We start from the raw sequence: 15,917 nt of genomic DNA, 5'->3' as shown, positions 1-15,917 counted from the left end.
CTATTCTGTTCAAAGCTATGTTAATTCTGAAGCCTAAGTATTACTAATTTAAGTAACATCTACATTAATTACTTCATGTTTCTACCTTCTTTATCTCCTTTCATCATGGGCCAAGACAGATGCCTACTTCGCTTGTTTTCTTGTGTTCCTCGGTGCATCAGTTCCTGGAGTTACCCCAACTCTCTGTATTTATTTGTCTGCAGATTTTCCACTCATTCCCTCCACAATCTACTGCTTGTCATACAACAGCATCTCTTACTCCTTGCACTTTCCTCTGTTCCTTCTCCATCAGTCTCTTTACCTCAGAGGCCTTGGACTGCACAATTTGGGGTGCAGTTCATGTAAAGAAAACACACCCAAACCTAAAGTCTCAAACCTTGTCTCTCCCCTGCTTTTGCCTTTACTCTCAGAGTTTGCTCTGCCCTCAGAGGCTCCAACACAGGGAGACTACGGAAGGTGAAAGGAAGCTACCTAGAGGGTAGCAGCCGTCACGATGAGGGTCACATAGCGACTGAGAACACTAGCACTGGTGAAAAAGAGCAGACCATTTAGAAACTAAGAGTTTGATGTGAAAAACAAACTCTTAACGGTGGGAATGGGTGCTAAAATTGTGAGAGATGACAGTGGTATATGCAGAAGTAGTAAGCTAGCAGGTACATAATTATGAAGAGTAATTATGAAGAAGCAATACAAAATACTTATCTGGGTTTATGTTCTTTATAAATGGAATGTAAAACGTTATGCAGATAGCTGACTCCTTGGTATTACTATCTTGTTAATCTCACATGTATGATTTTTAAATGTGGCTCATGAGTTTGGGTGTACAACTTCAGAGGGGTGTGAGTTTTAAAAGTTGAAAGATAAAACACTTCTTGAAATTGGGCCCTTTAAATTTTTCATTAATTGATAACCTAAAATCCTGAGCTACTGACACTATGAGCTGTCTCTTGGGCTAGCCTCTAGCTTTGTTAAACCACACAATTAAGGGTGCTTGCCTCAATAAACCGTGAGCTTGCATGGAAAAAAAAGAAAGATGTTTGTTTGTTGGCTTGCAATGAGAAAAGAAGTTTATGCTGATCATTTCAAGCAAAAACACCTGAGTGTAGCACTGAGAACCGTGACTGCCAGTCTTAGGAGGAGTGGCAGAATCTTAATAAGTCCTTTCTTATTGAGTTACCTAGAAAAAGCTTTCTAAACATTTTATGTTTGTGCTCTCCAAAGCTTTCGCAGGTTTACACGATCTAATAGTGTAACAACAGCTGTGCAAGCAGACCTGGATTTCCATGAGAACTTTGAAATAATCAACCCTCAAGAGGACAATACATGTTCTGGACAAATATCAAGACAATTTTCTCGAGATGCAAGCACCTCTACTGTTAGCATACAAGGGTCAGGAAACCATTACCATGCATGTGCAGTGGATGATGACTTTGAAACAGATTTTGATCCATCCATTTTACCTCCTCCTGACCCCTGGATTGACTCTATCACCGAAGATCCTCTGGAAGCTGTTCAAAGGTCAGTGTGCCCACGAGATGGCCACTGGTTTCTGAAGCTACTTCAGGCAGAGAGAGATCGTATGGAGGGCTGGTGCCAACAGATGGAAAGAGAAGAACGGGAAAACAACTTACCAGAGGACAGTAAGTAACTGCGTACAATAATATTTCAACTACAAAAAAGTATTCAATATAGGTCAAATTTATTCCAGTGAATTCTGTATCATGCCCTTTCTTGCTTAGCCAAAGAAGCTATGGTTGTGATTTTCAAAAGGACTGTATGCATGCATATAATAATCCTTATTAAAGTTGATGGGGAATGCAAATGCTCAGCACTTCTGAAACTCCAGAGGTATTTTTGGGATTGCATAGTTCAATGGATAATTAGGAGATCGGGGTTAGGGATCTTGTAGTATTAATGTTTCTTAACTCTTCTGTTTGAATCACTCACTTCTCATAACTTTAGAATATAATTGACCAGATTCTAGTTCCTTTTCATTAAATTCATATTTTAGCTACCTTTTTAGATGGTGATTGGCATCAGAGTCTTCAGATACTTCTCCCAACTGAAAGAGATTTCAGTTGTGCTTTTAAGTTGTTCTTCTTATCTTCCCCTGTCTGGTCTCCACTCATCTCCCTTGCAGTTCTCATTCCTCTTTGGTAATCATAAAAACAAGCCCTCCATATTCTCTGATAAAACACACACACATGCAAACTACACCTCAGGTGTCACTGCTGCCAGAAGTATTACCATACCTGTAAGGCAATGGGGATGTCTAGTAAGCCTTCATTAGTAAGAAGGGTTGGGTAGCTCACATCTTATCAATTCACTCTAATTAGGGAAGAAGAGCTGAACGTGTGCCTCCCTGTCCAGATTTTTTTCTCCCAGTAAAAATGGAAGTTTTTTCCATTTATACTTCCATTACAGGGAGCAGCACTATTGATAGACGTCAACTTTTGACATAGGTAAAGGCAGCTGCATATAGAGACTTCTATATGGTATAATTGAGGCACACCTAAGTGTATTTTCCTGGGTATAGTAAATAACACTTTTCCGACCTCCAAATTAGCACCTGCCAAAGCAAGGGCTACTACTTCAGCTCCAAGACCGCTTCTTCCAAATTTCTAACCCTTCCTGTCAAGAGGGGAGGTGCTAGTATTCTGTTGAGATGTGAAGGTTTTAATTTCTGGAAGGAAAGGAACTAACACTAGCAAAAAATATATTTTTTTAAGTTCTTATAAACGGATAAGCTCTTTCTGCTGGAACATTCCATTCAACCCTACAAAAGAAATAACCATAGAGAAGTTTCATCTAGATAGTTAAAGTTAGACACTATTGTAAGCAACTGGAAATTTACTTCTAATGGAAAGTACAAGATAACCTTATCATTAAGGTATGTTAAGATTTTCTATTTCTACAAAATTTCTGTGATATAATAGGTTAACGATTTCTTCCGAGTCAAAAATACAGGAGTAGCCTTCAAAGCAGATCCAGATTCCCCAAGTTTTAGAGTATTCAAACCTCATTTTTAATTTACATCATCGATCCCTTCAGAAATCTCTTCACACACGTATCAGAATACAAAGGTTTTCTGTTGTTAGTATGCAAGAAATAAACACCATGAACTAAAATATTTTAGACTGAAAAACAAGTGTGAGCACATAACAAATAGGAAATACACGACATTTATAAGTCCAAGCCACAAAACCCACTTGCCTTCTCTTTACCACAACAACTTAGATTGGACGTAAGGAAGAAATTTTCTGCAATGAGGGTGGTGAGACCCTGGAAGAGATTGTGCAGAGAACTTATGGATGCCCCATCACTGAAGTGTTCAAGGTCAGGTTGGACAGCGCTTTGAGCAACTTGATCTGGTGGAAGATGTCCCTGCCCATGGCAGGGGAGTTGGGCTAGATGATCTTTAGAGGTTCCTTCCAACCCAAGCCATTCTGTGATTCTGTAATTCTATGAACTGATAATAATGGAAAAAACCTACAAATATTTTATTTGTACACCAAAGTAGTTATTCACATTGGGAAAATAACATGAAGTGAATTTTACAAGGCTGATACATGGAGAACAAATATATCTGTGTACAGACTTTTCCCTCAGTGTCTTGGTGACTTTGATATATGATAGTTTTAAAGGGCTCGTCTTTGAGCAATCAGTGGGAGAAATCAGTTATGGGGAAGATAAAGGAGTGGTTAGGCTGGCTATTCCCAACACCTCCTTAAAACGCACATGGCACGTATCCAGTGGATTATTCCTCCTCTTCATTTTTCTGACTGGCATTTCTCATTATCACTGGAAATGGGAGGAGGAAAGGGGTTGCCCATGTTTTGTGGTCATTGGTGAGGTACTTATTTCAGTGTGATGCCGTGGGCCACTCCGGCAAGTGGCAGCTGCCTCCTGTGGAGGCTGCGCGGGGCTTTCTGCTGTGGCTCAGCACACCCTGCTCTACCTGGTGCCAAGGAAAAGCATATGGTCACGGCCACGTTGCTTGCTCAGCACCACCAGAAGCAAAAGCCTGGCTGTTACAAACCCTGCTCCAAAATGCGTCTTTTTCATATGTCTATGAACTTTGAAGAGAGGGAAAAAAGGAGCAGAGGTGTGTTCGCTTTGGTTTCCCTAATGAAATATAACCAGAGCAGGGAACGCATCTTTTGTTTTCAACCTGACATCCCCAGCGTGTGTTTGGCCAGATAATAAAATAACGAGAACGATGTGATGAGCGAGGTTTTCTCAATGCCATGGCAGCTGACAGAGGGCTCATCCCCCCGGCTCTCCGCGTAAAATGATCTGCGCTTACCCCAGACAATGCCGCCCTTGTGTGAAACAGCTGTCTCAGGGAGACGGCTCGCTGCTGTTTGACAGTAGCTTGTATGTTACATAGATACGTTGGGTATTATCTAGCTGGGAATGAATCTACCAGATGGGATTAAATGTTTCTAGCTGGGAAATGGAGTCTGCTGCTGTTTATAAAAACAAGCTGTGGTTCAGTGGCTGCATGATGAAATGCCAATGTAGAGAGAAATGTGGCTCCCCTTCTGCCATTAATTATTTATTGTATAGTATATTCTGGTTGTATCTGAAATAATTTTCTGATAAAGCCATGGTGTGTGTAACAGGCAGATGAATACCAGTCACACTTTTAAGCTAGGATACTTGATATGGTTTCCCTCTATTTTGCTGTTACAGCAACGTTGACTACAAGCTCTAAGGCTCTCATAAAAATATATGTTAGAGATATGAGGCTGAACACCATGTGATAATTGATTGACTCTTTGGATCAGGCCTCAAGTGAACTCGGTTGTTTACCTTTTTTGGTTTTTATTTTCTCCTCAGCCCTCTGCTCTCTCCTCCTACCTCTCCCTTGCAAGATTTCACACAGTCAGAGCCTTGCCGCTAATTTTGGTGACTTTGGTGGCTCAGGCCTCTGGAGTAACACAGAATTAGCAGCAACAGGCCTGGCTCCCCATGCAGCGCTGTTAGCAAGCAGCCTCTGGCCTCTTCTTTTCACAGCAGTGGTGGGCACAGGAACATACACCTACCACCTCGGCCTGGCTTTCCCTGGATTTTTAGCTGTTTTTATTTCACTTGGAGCGTTAACTTTTCTGGAAGAACTGGAGGGCTTCATTTTGCCCCCCTTTAGAAATGTTTCTGTTTCACACGCGGTTGTAATGTGGCTTCGATGTGAAGATAACAATTGGAAGCAAACTGTGGGCCTCATTCACCACAAGTCAGGTGTAATGTGGGTTTAGTGGCAAGACAAGTCAGGCCAATCAAGTACAGACTCAAACAGAAAACCAAGGCTCTGACAAGACATGTCATTATAACTGTCTTGTGTGTATGTTATACTCCTCTGGGCTAGTCTGTGAACAAAGGTTGACCTCAAATCTGCAGTAACCTCGCTGCTTAGGACCAGAGTGTCTGCAAATTCAGATGGTTCTGGCAAATTATGCAATGTTTGCACACTTTCTGCTTTCTTCTATTGTTTTGATTGTTTCAAAGGAAAACTTAAAAGAGTGAAGGCTAGACACAAGAGAAGAAAGTTAAGGAAAATATATTATTTTTGCAATAGTTGTGCATGGCAAAAGAAAAGGAAACCCTTGAGTTAACTCTTAGCCACAACCAAGGAAAACCATTTTCCAAGTCCTCTGCAGGGCTTCCCCAAGCTGTCCTCATCCCTGCTGATTGGAGGTGTGAGGTAGCCCCGTCCCACTGTGGGCTGCAGAGGGACAGTCACCAGCCTGACATGTGGCCGAGTCCTGCTGGAATCCCCCTGGCTACATGCCTCTGGTCACATGCCTGACTAGTACTTTTCTTGTTCTGGTTTTCTTTTCTCCCCAGAAGGGACTTCTCCATCTGTGACGGTTTCTCCAAGGAAAGCCAGATACAAACTGGAAGCGCTGCCAATGTCCAAATAAATCCACAAACAACAAAACAGTATAATTAGGGAAAAAACATGAAGTGTGATAATAAAAGTCAAGCAAGTCAGAGAACACATGGAAACTGCTTTACTCCCAGTGAACAGCATTTGCTCATGCAGATAGACCCATTAATTTCAATTAGATCATTCCTATAAGTAAATAAAGCAAGGACTGTCCTTTCCATAGCTTGCTCCATTTGGCTGTTTTCTCCTTAATAGCCAAGCTTAAGACTGGAGCAGTAGCTTTAACTTTGAATTTCCTGGCTTTTGTCATGCTTGGTGTTCTTTAAATGTAGGTCTGTCAACAAGAATAGGCTAAAATGCTGGTCCATCCTGGCTTGGAAATGGATTGTGACAGCTCTATGGCAAGATTGCTTCATATGCACAGTGCCCAGCCAACATCTGCAATGCAAACCAGGCTGTGTCCCTGTAATTTCGGCTGTTGTTCCTGCCACTTGCTCCTGGGGCAATGCACAAGTCTCTGGTTTTCTGTTCCCTAGCTTGGGTTGCCTACCAACCAGGTGTTTTCACATTAAGGGCATTTGATAGTCACAGTCCTAAAATGCCTCCTTTGTCACTTGTTAGACCCTGGGACCCCTTCAAAGTTGAAATGCAAAGAGAACAGTTGGTATTTCAAGGCCAAATAATGCTGCTGCTCCTCGAAACTCCAAAACTCCGGTGGCTTCTATGTGATGACTTTTCACATCACTTCAGGTGGTTTTTGTTGTTATTTTCTTATATTTTGTTATCCTTGTTACACACCCAGACTCCTTCAAAGGTAGAGCAGATGACAATATCACAATTTTTTTGCTTGTGTTTGCAATTCTTTTTTTGTTGTTTCATTTCTTTTCTCATGACAACATGGAGGGGGAAGATACGTAGTTCTCTACAATCCCAAAGTAGGTCCCATGCAGTTCGTAGAACTGAGAGAGTCAAGAACTTATTGCTTGAACAGCACATAGTCTAAGTCTATATTTAAAAACATTTTAAAAGGAAAACAGGTTGGGGGGTTAGAGACATAAGAAATTCACTGGCATGTGTCTATCCTAGAATAACATTCTGCGACCCCTAGTCAAGAACAATAATAGTAAGGAGGCACTCCACGATAGCTGAATTATATCAAAATAGGTATACTGAAGCAGTTATTCCAGAATAGACATAACTATTTCTTAAAAGTTGTCACAGGAGAGAACTGGATTGACAAGAAAGAGAGGTCAAAGTGGGGGGAAGGGAGAGTGCGGTGTAGTAGAGGGGGAGGAAAGATTCAAAATATAAAAACAAAACACTGCAGTACACACACTTCTTCCCCTGGGGAAGAGGTGACAGAAAAGCATATGATGGATGTTAATAATGTTGCTTAATGCATTACTGGAAGGCATTCAGATCCAACAGTGCTGAGTGTGCTGTATTACCCTGTATGGAAAAGAAAGCAGACATGAATAACATTATATAGGTGTTTAAATCCATTCTGATTGCATCTTGATGGGTCAGTATTTTTTGTTGTTGCTTGGTTTTATACATTTTGTTTGTATCCTATTAGCTGAACACATTGATTTGAATGTCTATATGTTTTTCTCCTCTACCCCATCTTCTTTGCTGTTAAAGATTTCTCTATTTCTTTTCTTGTGTATTTTTAGCATTATCTTTGGAATTCCACTTATTTTCTTGGTATTTGGCTTCAAATCTTGCAGGATTTTCTCCTCAGAAAGTATTGGTCTATTTTTACTTTTTGGGTTTTTTTGACTGCACCTTGGCCTTTCTCTTTGCCACTGGAGGTTTTGACTGAGTAAGCAAAACGAGCACTCTGCCTTGAAACACTAAAAGCAACACGCATTTGGAAACAAAACTATTGATAAGGCTTTGTGCCTTCTGGAGAGATTCCTTTCAGTCTTTTGCATGCTTTGTCTTTTTTTTTTTTTCCCCTAACTTCCTTGACACAGTTGGTTGTTGACTGGTTGCACATTAACAGACCGCTTGCTTTTGAGGGGCAAGGAATCAGTGACACTTGACTAGATACAGCCGTGGCTACAGCAGAAGTGGCAACAATAGAGAACAGCATCAGCATGCATCCCACAGTCAGCTGGGACGATGGTTTTTAGGCAAATAGCCAGTCGCTAGGCAGCCAAGGACAAGGACTTCCTTTTCCCTCTGCTGAGATCTCTGAATATTAAGCTCTTCTTCCTGCAAAGAAAGGGGCTCATTCCCATCCATCACCAACAAGGTGTATTTACATTTCTTCATGCTTGGGACGTGATTTCCAACTCGGGTGGTGCAGGTTTCCAGGAAGAGCCCGCCTTGTCTTTTTTCATCTGGAGAACGAGAGGCCGTTTTTTCTGCTCTTCTGAAGTCTTGGGAAGCGTCAGAGTGGCCGAGCTCCAGATGAGGCAGCTGTTCCCAAATATACTCAGTGGGAAGAGTTTTCATAACAATGGGAACCACATGAAAGCTCCCGGAGTAGCTCCTCCTACTATTGAAGAGTCCTTTCAGTTGAGTGGTTTGCATATTGGGTTGCATAAATGACTAGACACACCAAGGGGTCCATTTTCAGCACTGTGCGCATAGAATTAGACACGCAAGCCTTGCTAACAATAATGAGAGTTGTGTGCAAAACTCCCTGCGCAATATGCTGAAAATATTCTGCTTAGTGAATCTTCCAGCTCACGGCTATTTCCTGGCAGTGCTGAGTTCAGTTCTGGGAACAAAATGAAAGTCTGAGCTCTGTGTGTGTTCACAGTGCTCTCTCCTATAGTTTCAGAAAATCTTCACCCTCCTTTTTTTTCCTCTTTCCTTTGTATATCTAAAGTATAAATTAACTCCGCATCCCACTTCTCCTTCAGCAGCCTTATGGAGTGAGCTTTAAGGATGCTGAAGGACAAGCCATTTGCCTTGAAGGAGCAGAACACAGATTTCATACTACTATGTGTCTGGTCTCAGTTTATCATGAGTGTTTGCTTAGCATGTGGCTATGCAAGTGAATCCCTCGGAGGGGCCTTTCTCTTACCAAGCACTGCATGGTGGCATTCTGGTTGCAAGTTGCTGACGTGCACTGCAGCTGGTCACAGAACCGTGAGACCCTAAAAATGTTGTCAGGAGGGGTTATAGCAAAGTTGTATTTATTTATTTATCTGTTCATTTTTTTTTTCGTTGTGGTAAGTCAAAATACTTAGCAGTATTTTCCCAGTGGAGGCCTGCTAATGCTCTGTTAGGTTTTACACGAAAAGTGACGATGCCCAAGGGATGGTACAGAGGATGGCAGCTTAGGACTAGTATCTCATCTAGGCTCTCACTCACCTTGAGCAGGCCACTTCATCTCTGTTTTTCCTGTTCCTCCCTCACCTGCCTCATGTATCCAGACTAAATTTGTCATGAAGAAGTTGCTTTGTTTATATGAGGGCTGGGATAATGCAAATATCTATGAGTAGCAATGACAGTGAAAATTTTCACACAGTGGCTGCCATTCATGTTTTTCATTAATTAAGTAGTATATATTGTTTTTATTAAATGAAGTTAATTTTAAAATAAATGTTTAACCAAAGAATTGGGGAATAATAAGTTTCTTCAGCTGAGGGGGAAAATTAGTGGTGGAGCCAGATACATCATCTGTGATGCCAGCCTGTTTATTTAAAGACAGTGCCTAAAGCGTAGTTCTTGGTGGTTTTTTTCTAGAGCACTGCAAGTCTCAAACAAACCAGTAGCTACTTTCTTGCTCACAGCATCATTTTTCTTTCAATCAGCAGTCCCCAAAACTGCGCTCTCTTTTCTGGATTCAGTGTCCTACTGATAGCTGAGGCCCTGTCTATCTTTCTGCTCTGTTTCTGCATTCTTGCTTCTTTTTTTCACATACACACACATGTGTGCATACACACACGCTCCTCGACCAGAACTCAGTAAAGCCCCAGGGAAATGCAGGTCTCTGAATGCACCAGCATATGCCTCTGTTACGTTAGCGTAATTCCAACTACCCCTAGCAGCAGTAAAACCGCACGGTTTCAGTGAGGCTGAATGCAACCAAAACCGTATGAGCTCCTGTTTTCTTCAGAGGCATTTACTATGGACTGTCTTCTGGTTCACTGCAGCCCTTCACAGCACTCAATCTGTATAAAGAGACCATAAGTACCCAGCTGTCAGTACAAAGAAGTCTCCAGACAGTGCAGGAGCTGAGCTAGGACTCTTTGACACCTCCCTCCAGGTCACCAGCAAAGGAGGAGAGGCCAGGGTGTGATCGCTCCCTGAAGTATGCCTGGGCATCTGGGTTCGAAGAGGCTTCTGCCTCTTCAGATTGTGGTCATGGAAAATACTCACAGCGTCCGAATGAGATTCATTGGTGTGCATTAAAATCACCGTTCCCTTTCTGGGGCTCAGAAAAAGACATTGAAAACAAGGTGCCAAGCTGCTAAGTGAGATGGCAGAAGTGCTGGTAGATGTAGTGTTTTCCAAACGGTGTAGATGGCATCTCAGGGTTTGAAAGCCGCATGTCCTTACACAGGGAGCTGGGTTGGTATTCAAAGCCTGAGCCTGGGTCACAGTGGTGACGAGAGGTTTAAGTTCTGGTGAGCTTCCTATATAGGTTGCAAAAGCTTTTTTGATTAGCCCCGTTTATACTGCCATGGAAGTGCTCTTTGCTGGTTACAACTGGTCTCACTGTGGGAATGAGAGTAAAATGCAGGAACAGATTAGCATTTTTGCCTTGTACAGATCTGGCCTTAGATTTATCAGTTTCTCTCTAATTGCAACTGAGAGAGTACATGCTTTTTGAAAGCCAGAGTTGACTACCTGCACAGCTTTCTCCTTTCTTTGTGTATGCCTTTAGTTGCCCACAGCAAAGAAAGCACTGTGACTTACATTTCTTTTTCTCTCAGTTCTAGGGAAAATTCGAACTGCAGTGGGCAGTGCCCAGCTTCTCATGGCCCAGAAATTTTACCAGTTCAGAGAACTTTGTGAAGAAAACCTGGTATGTAACCTTTCTGCTGGACACTGTTGTGTGCCTTTTACTAACCCTGTGAATAGTCGTACCTAAACTAGACAGATTTTCTGACTAACATGGTAGTTGTTCCAGTACAGACCTTGATATGAATTTGGGAGTAACTCTATAAAACTTGTCGGAGTCAGCATGAGTTTCACAATAGCTTGAGAGCCTTAAAATAAAAACAGGCAAAAAGCTTTAGGTGAAATTTCACTCAGGCTCTGCTACTGACTTCAGAGGGGCAAGGATCTGTCCCTTGACCTTGGAGTTCAGTTTGCATGTGCTCAGAGATGTTTGGGTAAAAGACCTGAAGGTCTTTCAGGGTGGTCCAGAAGTCTCATGAATAGGGCTTTCCCATGTAATCCCAATGCCACCTGTATTAAACAAAACAGAAATACCAGGAAATCAAACACTGGAATTCGGTGCTTCATGTTCCACAACCCCAATAGTGAAAGAGAGAAAAATAATTTTGCAGAGTGCTAAAAGGGCAAAGAGGAAAAGAGCCAGTATGTTATCATTATTATTACTGTATGTAATTGGTATATGCTATTGGTATATGCTATTATTTGCTAATAATAATAGCTGTTAGTAGTAGTAGAATCAGAATTATATTCCTGTTGATAAATAAAAATACATTTCATACCATGCATCTAAAGCAGTATTTTCAAAAATGCCAGCACTTATAAAAATTTACAAACTTTTTAATGAACAATCCATCCTTGCATAGTAGATAAAATGCATTTCATTCCCAATTTTGCCATAAATTGCTAGAAGCCCTGATAGCAAAGAGCATGATGCTGTGTCAGTATAGAATAAGGAAGGGAAGGCAAACCCTGTGATACTAACTACAGTGGGGTTGCCATCTTCCACTTCAGTTAATGCACCTCTGGAAATCAAGCCCCAAACTAAAATCTGCTGAAGTGGACAAATGCAACAGAAATTGGCTCTGTCTGAATAAGCCTCTTAATTCTTAATATAAAAATGCAAAAAGCATTCTGATTGTGCATCTTTGTAAATAAAAGCCTACAACTGAGCAACCTGATATTGTCAAGCACTGAAAAACTAGGAATCCAATTATAATCTCTGGTCTCCTTATGAATCTAAATATATATTGTTTTCAATAATTGCTCCTTTGGTGGCGTAATAATCTTATCAAAATAATTTGTCAGTGTTGCCGTGACAAGCACAATTAGAAATTTCATAAGAAATTTCATAACTGACTCTTTTGGTTTTATGCCTTTGGTGAGGGAGAAAACTTAAGCACAGAGTAAAACTTGAGCCATGTAAAACAACATGCAAGATTCTAATATTTATTTATTTATAAAAATATATCAATTATATCAGGCTAATATTATATCAGGCTATAGTACCGATGAAACCTTGCTGACTCAGATTGGGGTAGGGATTGCTCAGCATTCGCAAAAAAGCATGCTTGAAGTGAGCATATACAACACCTCATTTGATTTGAAGAGTTTCTACTGGGTACCAGCACATACATACATATCCTGTAAAAAGCTTTCCCTCATACGAACGTTGCCACACAGCAGGGACCATTTCATGTATGTCCACTGCATGCAGAAAATGTTCAGAGCTGGGTTGCACTGAAGGGACACAAGACAGAACAGGACCTCTCAGGTCACCAGCCTCTGGCCCATGCCATGCTAGAGATGCTAACCATCCAGGTGTGCTCTTCTATGCAGTACTCTCAGGCTGATGAACTGGACGGAGTTTGCACACACAAAGCAACGCTCTCCACATGTGTCCCAGTCTCACTCTTCCCAAAAGTGCTTATGTAAATATGGGATCGCTCTGCTTCTGCATGTTCTGTTCTGAGCTTTTCACCCTGCAGAGGTTATTCTTGTAAAAAAATATATTAAAAAATTGGCCTGAGGTAATAATAATAAGAGGCAATTTTACTTGAAATGGTGTGGTTTTGTAGACCTTAGGTTCTCAGGGTGTGGAAAAAGTGTTCATGCATTGGTATGTCACTATTTGCAGATGCACTAAATGTGTGTTTGCACAGGTATCAATCTTTTTACAAGTGTAAACATGGCAGGGAATCCTTCCTCATGAAAGTGCAGAGGACGCTGGCAATTAATTTCAGTGTGGTTAGGATACCACTGGTTGTGCCCAGGAACATCCCTAGGCAGATCTTGTCACAGGGGACCTTGCCCTCTGGTCCACGGCAGGTAACTGCTGCCTCCGGTGAGCGGGGGCTTGGGGAGGCACCGCAGCTCAACACCAAGCCAGACTCCTCGCAAAACTCCCCCCCACCCCCCAGTAAGTAGTGCTCTGCTTTGCTTCTGTCTCTGTGTCTCAACAGTCACTTGGATCTGCTGAAACTGCTTTGCTAGCAAGATTCGTAACCATTTGCACAAATGCTTCACATTAAGAGGTACTAAAGCCAACGTGTTTTTTTCTTCTGTTGCACAGAATCCTAATGCACATCCACGACCGACCTCCCAGGATTTAGCAGGGTTTTGGGATATGCTGCAGTTGTCCATAGAAAATATTAGTATGAAATTTGATGAACTTCATCAGTTAAAGGCCAATAATTGGAAACAGATGGATCCTCATGACAAGAAGGTAGAACATTGTAGATTTTGTATGCTTCATTTAAAACCCTGTACAAATACTGGACAGATTAAATAGGCCTCTGTGTTACAACGTTGACGTTGAAAATGTGAAATGAAGCTCATATCAAATTAATTTCATTGTAATAACAATGTTTACATAATAATCATCTGGGATATTATCTGTAATATGTTTCAGGCATATTTTTAAACCAAATCTGTCTTTGTGAATCAGATAATGGGAATGTGGTACTTTGTTAAGCTTTACATTTAATCATATTAGACGATCAATCGTTGGAAGGAACTGCCTTATATATTGATCCTTAAAATTAAATAAATTACATTTACGGTTCATATTATTGCATATAGCAAGAGTTCTAGGTTGTGTTACTGCAAAAACTAAGGAAGCACTGTAACCATTGCTGACTTTGGTAACCAGATTACAAACAAAGCAATATCAAAAATATGCCTTCCAAAATGTTACGTGAAAGAACTTCTACATCTTTTTTTTTTTTTTTTTTGTCCATTTGTTTGTTTTTTTGTTTATTTGGGGTTTTTTTAATGGGTGATTTCATGAACAGGTTCACTTTGCTGGTAGTGTTGTTTACCCAAGGTAGCATAAAAATCATCTGGAGCTTTGGTCTTTTTTTTAAATGTAGTCTTCTTCTGTCACCATGAAAAACATCTCCAACCGTGAGCCACATTTCACTTTCCATTCTCATTTGGCACCATTGCCTTATTTTTCTCCTCACTCTCCACATTGAGACAAACAGCACTTAGGTGAGCCAAAATACACAAATGTTTCAGAAAATCCTTAAAAGACAGACCCAGTTCCCAGAGGAACCAACGGTCTGACGTCGTGCTCCTATAGGTATGCAGTTTGGTGGCTGAATTTCCACTGTGGCTGGTCTGATAGAAGGCATACAGCCAACAGGTAGGGTCACCAGAAGAATGGGGAACATGACTTACAGGTACAGTGGCTCAGACAAATCTGGGCTGCCCCATCTTATGGTCAGCTGGCTGCCGATGACCAAAGTGGTGTTTTCATTTGGACAAATAACCGTAATAATATCAAACCCCATTAATCTTGCAGCAGGAAGTTTGCAAAGGCAGTGCTGGTAGCACTCTCCCTCCTCCTCTGATCATGACTATATACTCATTCCTGACTTAGGAGTGCCATGTTCACACCATTTGTGCACATCTAGTGCGTTTTGTAGGGGGATGCATGGGAATGTGTTTTTCTAGTCCAAGGTACTGAAGGCAAGTCATTTTCTTATCTTCTTTTTATTTTTCAGTATCTATCAGAAAAGGAAGTTAAAACCGTCAAACATGCATGCACAGAAACGCTGGTATATGGTCTTTCATTAGCTTTTACAGTAAAGCGGGTAGGCCGAGTGTTTGCAATTGCAGCAGTAAGAAATGAGAGCTTTCCTTAAAAAAAAAATTGTGCCTTTTCTTTGCTTCTGAAAAACATTTCAAAGAGTTTCCAACAAAAGAAGACTATAACGGTTTAAAGGAAGTTAAGTAGTGCTGAAGAAAGGGACCTACAGTAGGAAGGTAAAGATTTTAAAGAATTACACTGTGTTCCTGTTTCAACAGCATTTGTCTATTATTTTAGATTAAACAGATCATCTCCTTTCTTAAAAAGACTGAAAAAAAAAAAGAAAAAACTTTCTGTGGAATTTATATTTGCAGTTGCCTTTGCCCTTTGCCACTGGGCTCTTTTTAAGCAGCATAGATTAATCCTTGGACGGAGAGAAAAAGCGAAGTATGAATAAGTGTAACTAAGGACCTTTATATTTCAAGCCATGGAAGCTGTTGTGAGCAGCATGAGAGAAAATGAAAGGGCAGAACGGGATCTTTGTAGTGCGATAAAACCCCTTCGCTCAGAGACCATGTTCACAGTTGGAAGGGGATGTAACTTAAAAGACAATCTAATTAACTTGACAAAGTCTTTGTGGCCGCCTGAAATTCAGACCTGAATACACTTTTCTTTTTCGGGAGAGCTCCCTCTCCGAGGGATTTTTTTTTGTTGGTTTTTTTAATATGTGTGTGTACATGCACCAGGATATACATAAAAGTCCTTCTTGTTGATCACCTATCTGGAGCTAGCTGCCACTGTGATGTTTAATGCATGTTCTCTTAACGGTTTTTAAGTTTTTCCTACCATTTTTTTGTATTTCTAGCTGACTGTAGCTTGTCATGCCTATTTAGCAGGAAGTTAATGAGCTTGCACAGTGAGACTCAAAGCGTGGGATTTTTGAGCAGTCATTAAGCCATTACAAAATAGATACAGAAATATATGGTGTTTTTAAAAAATATTTATCCTGATGCACCAGCTGCAGGCAGCTAGTTCCCATCTGCATTTGGGAATGCCAAAGTCACGGTACCTCCGTGTTGTGAGAGCGGCTAGCCTTCTGCGCTTGTAGAAGAGGGTGCCCCAGGAGTCGGGGCT

At 41.1% G+C, this 15,917-nt stretch overlaps 1 protein-coding gene across 1 annotated transcript in view; it reads left to right on the top strand.

Moving 5' to 3' along the window:
- Positions 1-1,221: 1,221 nt before the first annotated feature.
- The window catches only part of LOC104468429 (disks large-associated protein 1-like), a gene marked incomplete at its 5' end in the record, with an annotated part of 15,961 nt that continues 1,265 nt past the window's right edge, over positions 1,222-15,917 (top strand). Inside the window, 3 exons of the mRNA XM_010082544.1 lie at positions 1,222-1,640; positions 10,786-10,877; positions 13,323-13,475. Coding sequence (XP_010080846.1) covers positions 1,222-1,640; positions 10,786-10,877; positions 13,323-13,475 — 664 coding nt within the window. The remainder of the gene's footprint in view (positions 1,641-10,785; positions 10,878-13,322; positions 13,476-15,917) is intronic.

This window comes from Pterocles gutturalis, unplaced genomic scaffold, assembly GCF_000699245.1.
Source record: "Pterocles gutturalis isolate BGI_N339 unplaced genomic scaffold, ASM69924v1 scaffold42359, whole genome shotgun sequence".
NCBI classification, from domain to species: domain Eukaryota; kingdom Metazoa; phylum Chordata; class Aves; order Pterocliformes; family Pteroclidae; genus Pterocles; species Pterocles gutturalis.
The sequence above is the reverse complement of the archived record's forward strand: the minus strand, read 5'-3'. Positions and strand labels throughout refer to the sequence as shown.